This window comes from Rhinichthys klamathensis, unplaced genomic scaffold (assembly GCF_029890125.1).
Source record: "Rhinichthys klamathensis goyatoka isolate OS25496 unplaced genomic scaffold, OSU_Roscu_1.1 h1tg000181l_1, whole genome shotgun sequence".
NCBI classification, from domain to species: domain Eukaryota; kingdom Metazoa; phylum Chordata; class Actinopteri; order Cypriniformes; family Leuciscidae; genus Rhinichthys; species Rhinichthys klamathensis.
This window is the reverse complement of record NW_026606709.1, coordinates 6276509-6289257: the sequence shown is the minus strand read 5'-3', so window position 1 is coordinate 6289257 and position 12749 is coordinate 6276509. Positions and strand designations below refer to the sequence as shown.

Genomic DNA, 12749 nt, shown 5'->3' with positions numbered 1-12749 from the left:
GACAGCCACCGTAGAATGATTCTTTGAGAGTGATGTTTCGAACACGAGGATGAGTACATGTTGACAGAATTGTAATTTTTGGATGAACTATTCCTATAATAAAGAAAGAAATAAATTAAATAAGAAATCTCTAGCAAATGTGTCCCATCAATGTTTTGAAGCTACTTGAAACTAATTTATACAGATTGCTCATGTTTTTCATGGCTTGGCTTCATTCAGTTATTTGCTCTATATAGAAAAAACTATATAAAGAACAAAAGCTAAATCTACAAGCAAATGCCTATGTGTATCCATGAGCACCGCCAACTTTCCCAGCTGTATTTTAGCCAAAACCACAGTCACACGTCTCACACACACTAGAGGAGAGCTGCCGTCCCTGCTGAGCTGTTCGCTGTCAGTGCCAAAGTCCATCTTTTAGTCTTCCCATCAGCCTTATAACTGTAAAATGAAGATCAAACATCAAGTTTTTGCATATTATTGACATATTTGAAAGCTCAGCAAATGTGTTTTTAATTTTACTCTCAGCGTTTGCTTTTGAAGTTTGTTGAAAACCATTCTCCTGTGCAATAAATGTGCAATAAATCCTATATACTATGTTCACCTTTTCCCCACAGAAATGTTGGAGTCCAACAACCTGCTCACTTTTCAATGGATTGGCCAACAGCTCTGCCTATCACACCTTTTTATTGGACGAGGAGAGAGGTCGGCTTTTTGTGGGGCAAAGGACCATGTGCTGTCCTTCAACTTGGTGGACATCAACATGGACCAGCAACTGGTAAGAAAAGGGGGTTAGAAGAGCATTAAACCAATTTTGGTGACCAGCACTGCACATAGGACATCATATAAAGTTCTATGTAAAAAGATGTACTTTTAGCCTCTCTTTTTCTCTTGTTCTCTCTCTCTCTCTCTGCCCATACAAACTCGAACACATCAGTACACAGGGGGATCTGTTTCTAGCGAATAGAGTATGAATATTTCAGAGTAAAGCTGTCATACTGATCACATAGAGTCTGGCTGAGAGCTGCTATCCATTCACCTGGATAAATAATGAACAAAATAAACACAGCGAAGTACAGACAAACGGTACCAGGGCAAAACCATAGCCCACTTTAGCTTATATACTTATAAACATAACCTTCACAGAACAAAGGTAAAATAAATCTTACATCATATGGAACAGTTCATACAAGACATGTTGTTTGCATTAAAGAGCAAAAAAATAATAATAAAGAAATTCCCCACAAGTAGTAGTACCAGAAATATTTGATTTTGTGGGGATTTTTTTGGCCCCCATGAGGAAAACAGCTTATAAATCATAGTAAATTATGTTTTTTGAAAATGTAAACATTCAGAAAGTTTTCTGTGAGGCTTGTGTTTAGGGGGAGTTTTAGGTTAAAGAGAAATAATATACTGTACAAACTGTGTGTTGTACAGTCTCTAGAATTATGTCTATGGAATTATGACAATAGGAATTATGACAAATTATGTCTATGGACGTCCTCAAAACATGGAAACACAACAAGTGTGTGTGTGTTTAAATTGAATATCTGATTTTAAGGAGAAAAATGTCCATGACCACTGAAAGAGGATCTACAACAAAAACGTGGGTCGAAAAATACAGTTTTTGTCAGGAACAGTTACATCAGGGTCAAATAATGGCAACATGCAATTTGCACGCTACCAAAGACAATGTTCTTCCTCCATTCAAACTTCCAAATAGAGAATATTCACTGAGCCTATGTCAATTCCATCAGACATACCACCTATCAACCCACCAGAATACCAAATGGAGGTCTGTGCACCTAAGTGGAAAGAGGTAGAGCAGGCTGTGAGAAAGGCAAGGGCTTCATCATCTCCAGGGCCTAATGGAGTTCCGTACAGAGTGTACAAGAGTGCTTCAGGAGTTCTGCGAATTTTGTGGAAATTGATAAAAGTGGCATGGGAAAAACAGGTTGTACCTAGAGCATGGCGCAGAGCAGTTGGAGTCTTTATACCTAAAGAAAAAGATGCTACAAGCATCAGTCAGTTTCGTCCTATTTCACTATTAAACGTTGAGGGTAAGATTTTCTTCAGAATTATTGCCCAGAGATTGTCCACCTACCTGTTAAAGAATGGCTTCATTGACACCTCAGTTCAAAAAGCGGGCATTCCAGGGTTCTCAGGATGCTTAGAACACATCAATGTTATCTGGCAACGAATTCAGTCAGCTAAAAAGGAGAGGAAGGAGCTCCATGTGACATTCCTGGATTTGGCTAATGCATATGGTTCAGTGCCACATGAGCTTCTTTGGGCAGCATTTGATTTTTTCAGAGTACCAATGTCAATAACAAATTTAGTGAAAGCCTATTTTGGAGATTTGCAATTCAGTTTCTCAACTCCAAAATTCAGCACTGCATGGCAATGCCTAGAGGTTGGAATAATGGCAGGATGCACCATTTCTCCACTGGCTTTTACCATGGCGATGGAAGTAATCATTAGGGCATCAAGATGGGTAGTAGGAGGAGAGCGCTTGGCTTCTGGGATGCGACTACCACCAATCAGAGCATACATGGATGACATGACAACCATGACTACAACAGTAGCCTGCACTAATCGGTTATTGGGGAAGTTAACAGACAATATTGAATGGGCACGAATGCAATTCAAGCCCTCTAAATCAAGGAGCATCTCGATAGTTAAAGGAAAGGTAGTAGATAAAACATTCTTCATTAATGGTGAGGCAATACCAACAGTTTCTGAGAAGCCAGTGAAGAGTCTTGGGAGATGGTACGATGGGGATCTAAAGGACACAGTTCGGGTGGGAGAAGTTAGACGACAAGCAGTGGAAGGGTTGAAGAGCATAAACAGCTGTGCTCTACCTGGCAAACTAAAACTCTGGTGCTTTCAGTTTGGTCTACTGCCGAGGTTGCTGTGGCCACTGACCGTGTACAACGTTTCTTTGACAACAGTGGATAAGCTGGAAGCGTTGATAAGTTCATACATCAGGAAATGGATGGGAGTTCCACGCTGCCTCAGCAGAGTGGGACTTTATAGTAAAGGAATATTGCAGCTGCCAGTCTCTGCTTTAACCGAGGAGTTTAAGTGTGCCAAGGTCAGACTGGAAATGACCTTAGTAGAGTCACGCGACAAATGTGTAAGGGAGGCAGCCCCTGTGTTAAAAACTGGTAGAAAGTGGTCAGCAAAGAAATCTGTAGTAGAGGTAAAGGCTGCCCTTCAAATTGGGGATATCGTGGGACAGGTACAGCATGGAAGAGGGGGTTTTGGGCTCAGTTTAGCTCCTCCTAAATGGCACAAGGCAGGCCCAGCTCAAAGGAGGAAGCTGGTAGTCAACGAGGTGCGTAAGCAGGAGGAGAGGATGAGGTGTATAAAGGCCATTTCCCAGGCCAAGCAGGGAGAGTGGATGAGATGGGAGAGTGTTGAACAACGTAAGATGGGTTGGCAAGACCTTTGGTCAATGGAAGAGAGTAGGATCAGTTTCCTTATTAGGTCAACATATGATGTTCTCCCATCACCGCAGAACCTAAACCTCTGGGTAGGAGAGGATCCCTCTTGTCCTTTGTGTTCATCACCTGCCACATTAAGGCACATTTTGACAGGATGTAAGGTGGCTCTTAGCCAAGGTCGGTTTACTTGGCGCCATGACCAAGTACTGCGATGTTTGGCTTTAGCATTAGAAGGCAAGCGTAACATGACCAATAAGTTGCCACCTGTTCTAGCAAGACATTACATGCAGAAGACAATATTCCTCCGCCCAGGCGAGCAACCAGCAAGAAAAGGTGTTAACACCAATTCTCGCCCAGGACAACTGGAAGCTGCTAGGGACTGGAAGATGCTGGCTGATCTTGATCAACGGCTTATTTTTCCACCTGAGATTGCCACCACTATCCTACGACCAGATATTGTTTTGTGGTATGGATCAGCACGCATTGTTCAACTGATAGAGTTAACAGTGCCATGGGAGGATGCGGTAGATGAGGCATATGAGAGGAAGAAACTGTGGTATGCTCATCTGGCCACTGAATCAGAACAGCGAGGATGGAGAGTCCAGGTTTATCCAGTGGAAGTGGGTTGCCGAGGTTTTGTGGCACACTCTACAACCCGGTTCCTCAGAGACATCGGATTCAGCGGCCAAGAGTTGCGTCACACAGTAAAGAACTTATCTGAAGTAGCAGAAAGGAGCAGCAACTGGCTGTGGTTGAGACGGAAAGATTCTAGCTGGCTGTGTGCAGGCCGCCACGCTACGGTTTCGTAGAATTCTTGAAAACTTGAAGAGTCTGTTGGTTTATTTGTATACGTTGTTGCGTGAATGACGGGTGGTTGGGCAGATATTGTGTTTTGCGGTAGGTGGTATGCCATACGGAACCGTTGTCCACTGAAACTGCATATTAACGCACCAGTGGGGCTCGACAGCCTCAGTCAAACGGGTTGGCGCGTATGGTCGGGTTGCGGAGAGATTGTGAGAGTGTGGTTAGGTCTCAGCAGCAGGAGGAATGTAGAGGTCAGCAAGCTGGACTGAGTTGAGTGGGGGACGGAGGGGGGTGACTCTGGGACGCCAGAGTCACTGTCGAGCCCTCTTGAGGTGTCATGGGCTAGTCGACGAAACACTGAGGACGGAAGGTGCCCACTTGAAGACCCTAGAGATGTCCCCTACTCGGCTCAATCCAGACGGTTGTCGTGCTGGTCCTGTAGTTGCAGCCGTCGCGTGTGCTGACGCGCCAAGTTCACTGCAGCCGTTAATGCCGGACAGAAGGAGATTCACACCACCATATGGAAAGAAGCGTAAATGGATGGAGAAGCATAGTTTACTGTAAAGCTACGTCTTAGTTTTGCTTATCTTGGCGAAAGCCGAGTACAAATCAGCATGAAGTTTTAACATCTACTCTCGTGTAATGGAAATCATGTTATACAGACAGTTCTCTCTCTCTCTCTCTCTCTCTCTCTCTCTCTCTCTCTCTCTCTCTCTCTCTCTCTCTCTCTCTCTCTCTCTCTCTCTCTCTCTCTCTCTCTCTCTCTCTCTCTCTCTCTCTCTCTCTCTCTCTCCTTTAGAAACACAGACACATTTTCAGAGCTTATCTGATCAGGATGCAGTTTCACACGTTCACAGCCAGGGACGTGCAGAGATTTCCTCAGGGGCAGGGGCTCAAATGTAAAAAAAAAGGGGCATATATATATATATATATATATATATATATATATATATATATATATATATAAACACATGAAGACCTCCGGTGCAAAAGCCTCTAAAAGCCACCTCTGTCAAAAATGAGATAATAATATTGAGTGAATGCTCTCCGTACATAGGCCTACATAAAAGCCTGATAAAAATGTCAATATTAAATAAAAACTTTGACGGACTTAGAGGCTTTTGCATCTGAAGTCTTCATATTATATAGTATTATAAGTATATAAGTATAATAGTGTATAAGTAGCCTACCGGCCAAAAGTTTGGACACTACTATTTTTAATGTTTTTGAAAGAAGCCTTTTATGCTCATCATGGCTGCATTTATTTGAACTAAAATACAGAGAAAACAGTAATATTGTGTGAAATATTACTACATTTTGAAGTAATTGTTTTCTATTATAATACTTATAACCTTTGATACTTTTTTTTTCAGGATTCTTAGTTTTAAAAAAAGAACAGCATCTTAAAATAGAAATATTTTGTACCAATATACACTACCGTTCAAAAGTTTGGGGTCAGTCATTTTCTTTCTTTCTTTAAAAAAAAAAAGAAAAAGAAATTAATACTTTTATTCAGCAAGGATGTGCTAAATTGATTTAAAAAGTGACAGTAAAGACTTATAATTTCTATTTTAATTTAATGTTTTATTTAACTTTTTATTCATCAATGAATCCTGAAAAAATGAATCCAATGTTTCCAACATTGATAATAAATCAGCATATAATGATTTCTGAAGAATCATGTGACACTAAAGACTGGAGTTATGGCTGTTGAAAATCCAGCTTTGCATCACAGAAATAAATGATTTTTTTTTAAAGTATATTAAAATAGAAAAGTATTATTTCAATTTGTAATATTTTTTTCTGTATGTTTGATCAAATAAATACAGGCTTGATGCGCATAAGAGACTTCTTAAAAAAACCCCCAAAAAAAACCATTAAAATAGTAGTGTCCACATTTTTTGACCAGTACTGTACTATTATACTATTGCTGCATAATTATCTATGCTAGCACAATTATGTTTACTGCATAGTAAACGGTGTATCAATATACATAGACAAAATACAAGTGACTTGAATAGCCTACTACTTACCATTAGGGTGGCCATTTCCATATCACCAAAAAGGAGGACACTTAGGGGCATTTAGTGAGGCAAGAATAATTGCATAGGACTCTGGTGTACTCGCAACTACAATACAATTTTGTCCATCATATCGATAGTATCATGATACAGTGATTCTGAAATTGCCTACTCTATTCATTGCCAGACAATTTGATATACGATATATCTTGATTTAGACCTATGTGTAACAGGAAAAAGTGTTTGTTCACCTTCGCTAAGGTTGCGCCTGCAGACCACACACACTAGCCTATACTCCGGAGTTTTCGACCCTCGAAAACGGAGACTGACCTCTTCAGTCAAGTCCGAAGCAAGACAGTCAACCCATAGCAACGCGTTATGGCAACGACACCTCAGACTGACAGAAACGTAAAAATAAACGTATAGGCTACTTTAGTTTTGTACACATTGTCATGTTAATTATAACCAAATGCATCCCCCCCCCCCCCCCCCCACAATATTATCATTGATATTTGTTTTATTAAGTTTGATAAAGGGCAGGGGCTCGAGCACCAAAAGCCTCTGCACTGCCATCAGGAGCTGTATTACAGCACACTCGGCTCTCTCCAGCCACAGGGAGAACGTAACTCGCTGTGACAGCAGTCCCATAGAAACCTTGTTTTTTCCCACTAATACACTTCCATTACTTTTTCCAATGAAGCCCTCATACACGATTCTTAAGATTTACACATCTGGAAAGAAATTAATAATTTTTTTTTTATAAGGATTAAATAAATTGATAAAAAAAAATGTCAGTAAAGACTTGTCTCTGTTACGAAAATAAATAAATGCTCTTCCTTTTATTCATAAAATACATTTTTTTAAAACACATTTTTTTATTGAGCAGCAAATGAGTATATTTGAATGAGTCCTGAATGATCATGTGACACTGGAGACGAGAAATTATGCTGAAAATGTAGCTTTGACATCACCGGAATAAATTATATTTTAAAATGTATTCACATATAAATCTGTTATTTTAATTTGTTTTATTTTATTTCTAATAATTGTTCACAATATTACAATTGTTACTATATTTTTGATCAAATAAATGCAGACAACCCCAAACTTTTGTCAGAAAAAAATGCCTTGAGATGAACATTCACTGCCATTGTATATGTACGCCATTTCTGACACTCTCTAAAGTTTCATGACCCTGGAATATTCCTGAATCTACTGTAAAGTAGGTGAAAATGCATATTTAGACAGTGCAGTTGATTTGATACAAAAGTCTTCTCAGGAAAGGCTGAATCTCAGTCCTCTGATACATTCAGAGGTTTCCTTAGACTGTGTTGAAAATCATGTGCAATATGTATGATCTATGCTGAATAGCCTCTCAAATGTGAGAAACAAAACAATTTTTTGATCACTGCATTCAGAAAACTTGTTTAACATTATTTTTGTTTGTAATGTTTCCCTTTTTTAAATCACTATGTTGAGAAATAAAGTGTGAACTAAATTATATTATATAGTTAAATGAGTATATTATATAATTATATTGCATTTCAAACACTTTTTGAAGATTGCTAAATTCGTTCCAAAATGGTTATCAGTGACATCAGTAAACAGTGACCTTGATGTGTGTGTGGCACGCTGAGTGATTCAAATTGTCAGAGCCGGACAGTAACGGAGTACATTTACTTGAGTACAGTACTTGAGTACAATTTTGAGGGATCTGTACTTTACTCGAGTATCATTTTTGGGGAGTACTCATGACTTTACTCAAGTACATTTGAGAGGCAAATATTGTACTCTTTACTCCAATACATTTCTATCCATAACCGTGAGTACCCGAGTAAAAAAAAAAAAGAAAAAGAAAAATCTCGGACACCCTCAATTTGTTGTTTCCCTCTCAAACGTGATTGGATTGTGCAGGCGCCACTGATTGGGACAGCCTATCAGCAATCACTTTCAGCTTTCCGCCAAAGTCAACTCTATGGTCAGATTTTATATTACACATTAATGTAAGCCAAGCATTTGGTTTGATGTTCTTGAGTATGTGGTGTGTTTAACACAGTCAGGTCCAAATGTGGCAGTGGCGTAGCCACTAGGGCTGCAACAAACGATTATTTTGATAATCGATTAATCTAACGATTATTGGAACGATTAATCGACTAATCATCGATTATTTTCGCAGACTAATCAGTAAGTTTGGAACGATTATTCAGCTTTTCCAATTATTTAAAACATTGAGTTATACATATTCTAACTATAATATAAAAAAAGAAAATCACTTCAGCTTTTGAAATAGTTGTTTTAATGAACTTTGAGCCAACTAAACAGGTCATTCTCTTTAAGTTTTCAGATTTCGGTCCAACTCAAATCACACACAAATGCTCTCTAAGCATTGTTTAATAGGCCCACTGCTTTTCTTAGAACTGAAACAGAAAAAGGGACATTTACTTCAGGACACAAAGAATGGTAAAATATTAATCTGCAAACAATTATTATAATTATAAAATTACAATCTTTTTTTACATGACAATTGAGCTGACAGAGACGTTCTCATTCACCTTTTAATTTATAGTATGAAAAAGTAACTGCCATGATATTCTTCCTATATCATAGGAAGGATAGGCCTATAACATCTCGTTTTGTAAGTCTTCATGATTATTGAACAAAATACAGGCAAGTGATAAGACTATAATAATACCTAATATACTAATAGTGTTACAATAATAAAAACAGCCCTGACTCCTAAGCTGGATCAAGCTTTATTCTATACAAAATAAGTCATCACATTACTGTAATTATATTACTATTGATAATATTATTACTATTATTAGTAGTATTGCATTCTCTAATAAAGAGAGATTTACCGCTGGTTAGTAACGTTAAGCTCCAGCTGGAGAACACTCACTTCTCACCGGCTCCTCTTTTGCCGGGATGTTTCCTCTTGCACTCCAACATGCATGTTGTGCTCCCATGAAAATTGCACACGACAGCATTCTTGATTTGAAGTTTTGTGAAACTTTCCCAAACCTAAACCTTGCTAGTTCGGATTCGTTTGCACTGTCATAATTCGCGCTGTATTTTCTTCTACCGCAATAGCATTTGTAAGGGCTGCACTACACTCTAGCGCTACAGCGCCGTAGCGGTCAAATCGCGGGATTGCAGGCCCTTACATTAGGTCACGTGAGATCAAACGACTACTCGACAACAAAGATATTTGTCGACAAATTTTTATTGTCGACGTTGTCGACAACGTCGACGTTGTCGACAACGTCGACTAATCGTTGCAGCCCTAGTAGCCACGAGGGATTTCGGATTTCTTTAAAAAAAAACTTTAGGAGGCAAAATATATTTTTACTGATTATGTGAATTACACTGCGCAAACCAAAGTAGGCTAATACCCAGCGAATGAAGAAGGGTTGGCACTCAGTCTCCACAGTACATAAAATATTCATTTTGTTTTATTTTATTTTTCGGGTTTGCATTTATGAGGAAAAAACAATGTTATGGACGTGTTCTCCGTTACGGACGTGAGCGCTCTGAAAGCGGCATAAAAAATGCTTTAAAACTTTCACAGAGACATCAAACAGAAAACACAAAACCTTTCTTTAACCTGAACTTCGTTTTGCATTAATTGTATCTTAATTTGAATCAATGTTTCATCAACCAATTGCCTGGGTTTAATAAATAAGAAGTAAATAGCAGACGATAGATAAGAAACGGAGGCGCCGGCACGTGAACTGGATCTCGTCTCATAAATGAACCGAAACACAGTGTATAAGGTAGCCTACTTGCCTCTCACAGACATGTCTACTTTTAAACAGAAAAATTCAAAACGAAAGAAAACAGACTACAGACTGCTCTCTGCTTATGTAATCCGTATGAAATGTGCATTTCTCTCTGGCGCGTTCACTACTGAAGATCGCGAGTCAGCATCGTCAACTTTATCTAGCCGACACTGACAAAGAAAACACTTGTTTATTAACAAGTGTTTATTAATAAACAATTAAAATATCTCCTTGCTATATTTTACATATTCATAATCATTCCTTTTGCCGGTTCTTTGTGACAGCTTTTAGGTGCTTTATTGGCAGCGCCACCCTTACATGTGGTGTGTGTGTGTGTGTGTGTGTTGTCCCCGCATTTAAAGATGGGACCCCCCAAAAATTTAATTTAATTAAATAAAGCAACATGGTAAAAAGATGAAAATGACTTGATTTTACTTTCAATTCCTTTTACATTCTCCAAGGTATTAACATTAACATTTTTCATAACTCCATGTAGGACGTTTCTGTGCATAAATGTAAGCACTGTGGCAGTAGATTAGTAATGCAATATTTAGAAAATCTACTCTTGTACTCTTGATACTCAAGTACTTTTAAAAACAAGTACTTTAGTACTTTTACTTAAGTAGACATCTGAATGTAGTACTTTTACTTGTACTTGAGTAAAATTTAGCAAGGGGTATCTGTACTTTTACTCAAGTAACAAAGCTGTGTACTCTGTCCGCCTCTGCAAATTGTAAATATGTTCCTGCTAAACTTGTTGCTATGCTACATTGCATTGAGTGAACTGCTGCTGCATTAGATTTTAACCTGTTTTTAGTGTGAAAATGTGTATTATTAGCTATAAACAAGTAGGTTGCTACTGTGGTTCTCTGAGGGTTAGGCAACCAGAGCATAGCTTTAAAGAAAGAAAAGAGATAGAGTTAGGTTATACAACTAGAAGCTTCCAACAAAAGATGTCCCAGTAATCTTTCCCCTTTAACTTTCTGTATCTTTCTCTCTCTCTCTGACTGGTAGATATCCTGGCCTTCTTCACCTTCTCGACGAGATGAATGCAAGTGGGCTGGGAAGGACGTCCAGGTAAGTGCTTTTCTTTAGCTTTTCTTTCTTTATTCTGTCCCCTCCACAACCCTGAGATCTGTCGGATAGAGTTCACTGATGCATTGAATTGCTTGTTTGTCTACACCATTCCACTTCTCACCGGTTCATCTCTCATATATTTCTCTTTGTAGCACATTTTTTACTGTATGTATGATTTATAAACAAGATGAAACCATAAAAATGAAGGAGCCATATTATGCACAAGAATTTTGCTCTTTAATCTTAGTCAATGTTTCTTTTACCAAAAACAGTAATACTGATAATTTCCAACCCGATCACACTAAATGAGTCTCTATACTGCCCTACAAATCAAAAAGGCAGTAACTGCATTTTTGGTCAAAAATGAGTTATTATCATTTTCATGACATTCAAGGCATCCTTTGTTATGTGACAAAACATCTTATCTCAAATGTGTGTCGTTTTGGAGAAAAATGGTAGTCGTTTGTACAGTAACTGCAAAAAGCCCTAGTGAAACAAAGCAAGAGTACAGTAACATCCATTACTGTATTCTTGCTATGTTTTACCTAACAAAAAATAACCGTGTTGCTGCGCAGTGTAGTTAATGTTGCCATGGTGAACACACAGCTGATTTTGCGGCATCCTCACGGGACGGTTTTAACATTTGCGATTTCACGCTTCTAACTTCACACAAATTTTGTTTGAGATGCAGTGTTTCCCCTAATTGTTCCCCTACCAAACTAACACACACACACACACACGCGCGCGCTGAAGCACGTGTGTGACGCTCGAGCTGTTTTTTTGCCTATATGAGGACACGGTCTTCACGGCAACCCGTCAAAATAAAAGTTCGGTTTAACTTGACAAGAAATATTACTGCTGTACAGTAGAATTTAGAAACGTCTCAATGTAATAATAATACTAACACTACAAATAAATTAAGATTAAAACTTAATTTTTAAAGGAATAATCACAATTTTTCTTCAATGTTTTAATTTTAACAGTAAAGCTCATTGTGCAGCATGTTGTTTGACCAAAAATGTTTGTTTTTAAAATATTGTATAAGTTTAATAATAGTTTATAATAAAAGTTTCATGATTTCAATTAATTAGACATGATTTTTGATTATTAAAAATTTACACCACATATCCGTAACACGCCCGCTCCGCAACACTAGTTTCACAACACAAAATTTTTGAAAATGTTGTCCAAATGGTTCCAATTATTTCAAACACAGTGTATCAGACTCAGAGCCCAAGTTGTGGCAAAATAGTTTTTGGAGAATCTGTAGTTACTGCCTTTTCCCTTGGTATGGTGCCACGTTTTTGGTAAGTAATACAAAGCAAGAATACAGTAACTGCAAAATAGGGGTACAATATCAAATTAAATATGAGGATTGATATGTACAAAGAATAAGCTAATATAAAGTAACAAAACAGCCACATGTCCAATAATCTACCTACAACTACTTAGGCTGGATGACAGGATAACTTTAAAGTCATTTTTCTCTGTTCTGCACTCTGCGTAGTTACTGCCTTTTTGCTTTGTAGGGCAGTATAGCACGCAGTGTGTTTATCGTGTAATTTATACGCGAAAATGAGTTTTTACGTGCATAGGATACACATGGGTTGGTTAGGGTCGGTTTA

General features: G+C 38.3%; 1 protein-coding gene across 1 annotated transcript in view; it reads left to right on the top strand.

Moving 5' to 3' along the window:
• Nucleotides 1-616: 616 nt before the first annotated feature.
• sema3ab (sema domain, immunoglobulin domain (Ig), short basic domain, secreted, (semaphorin) 3Ab) overlaps nt 617-12749 on the top strand; it is a 31611-nt gene continuing 19478 nt past the window's right edge. Inside the window, 4 exon segments of the mRNA XM_056261395.1 lie at nt 617-643; nt 645-711; nt 714-775; nt 11062-11124. Of these exon segments, the coding sequence (XP_056117370.1) occupies nt 617-643; nt 645-711; nt 714-775; nt 11062-11124 (219 nt within the window).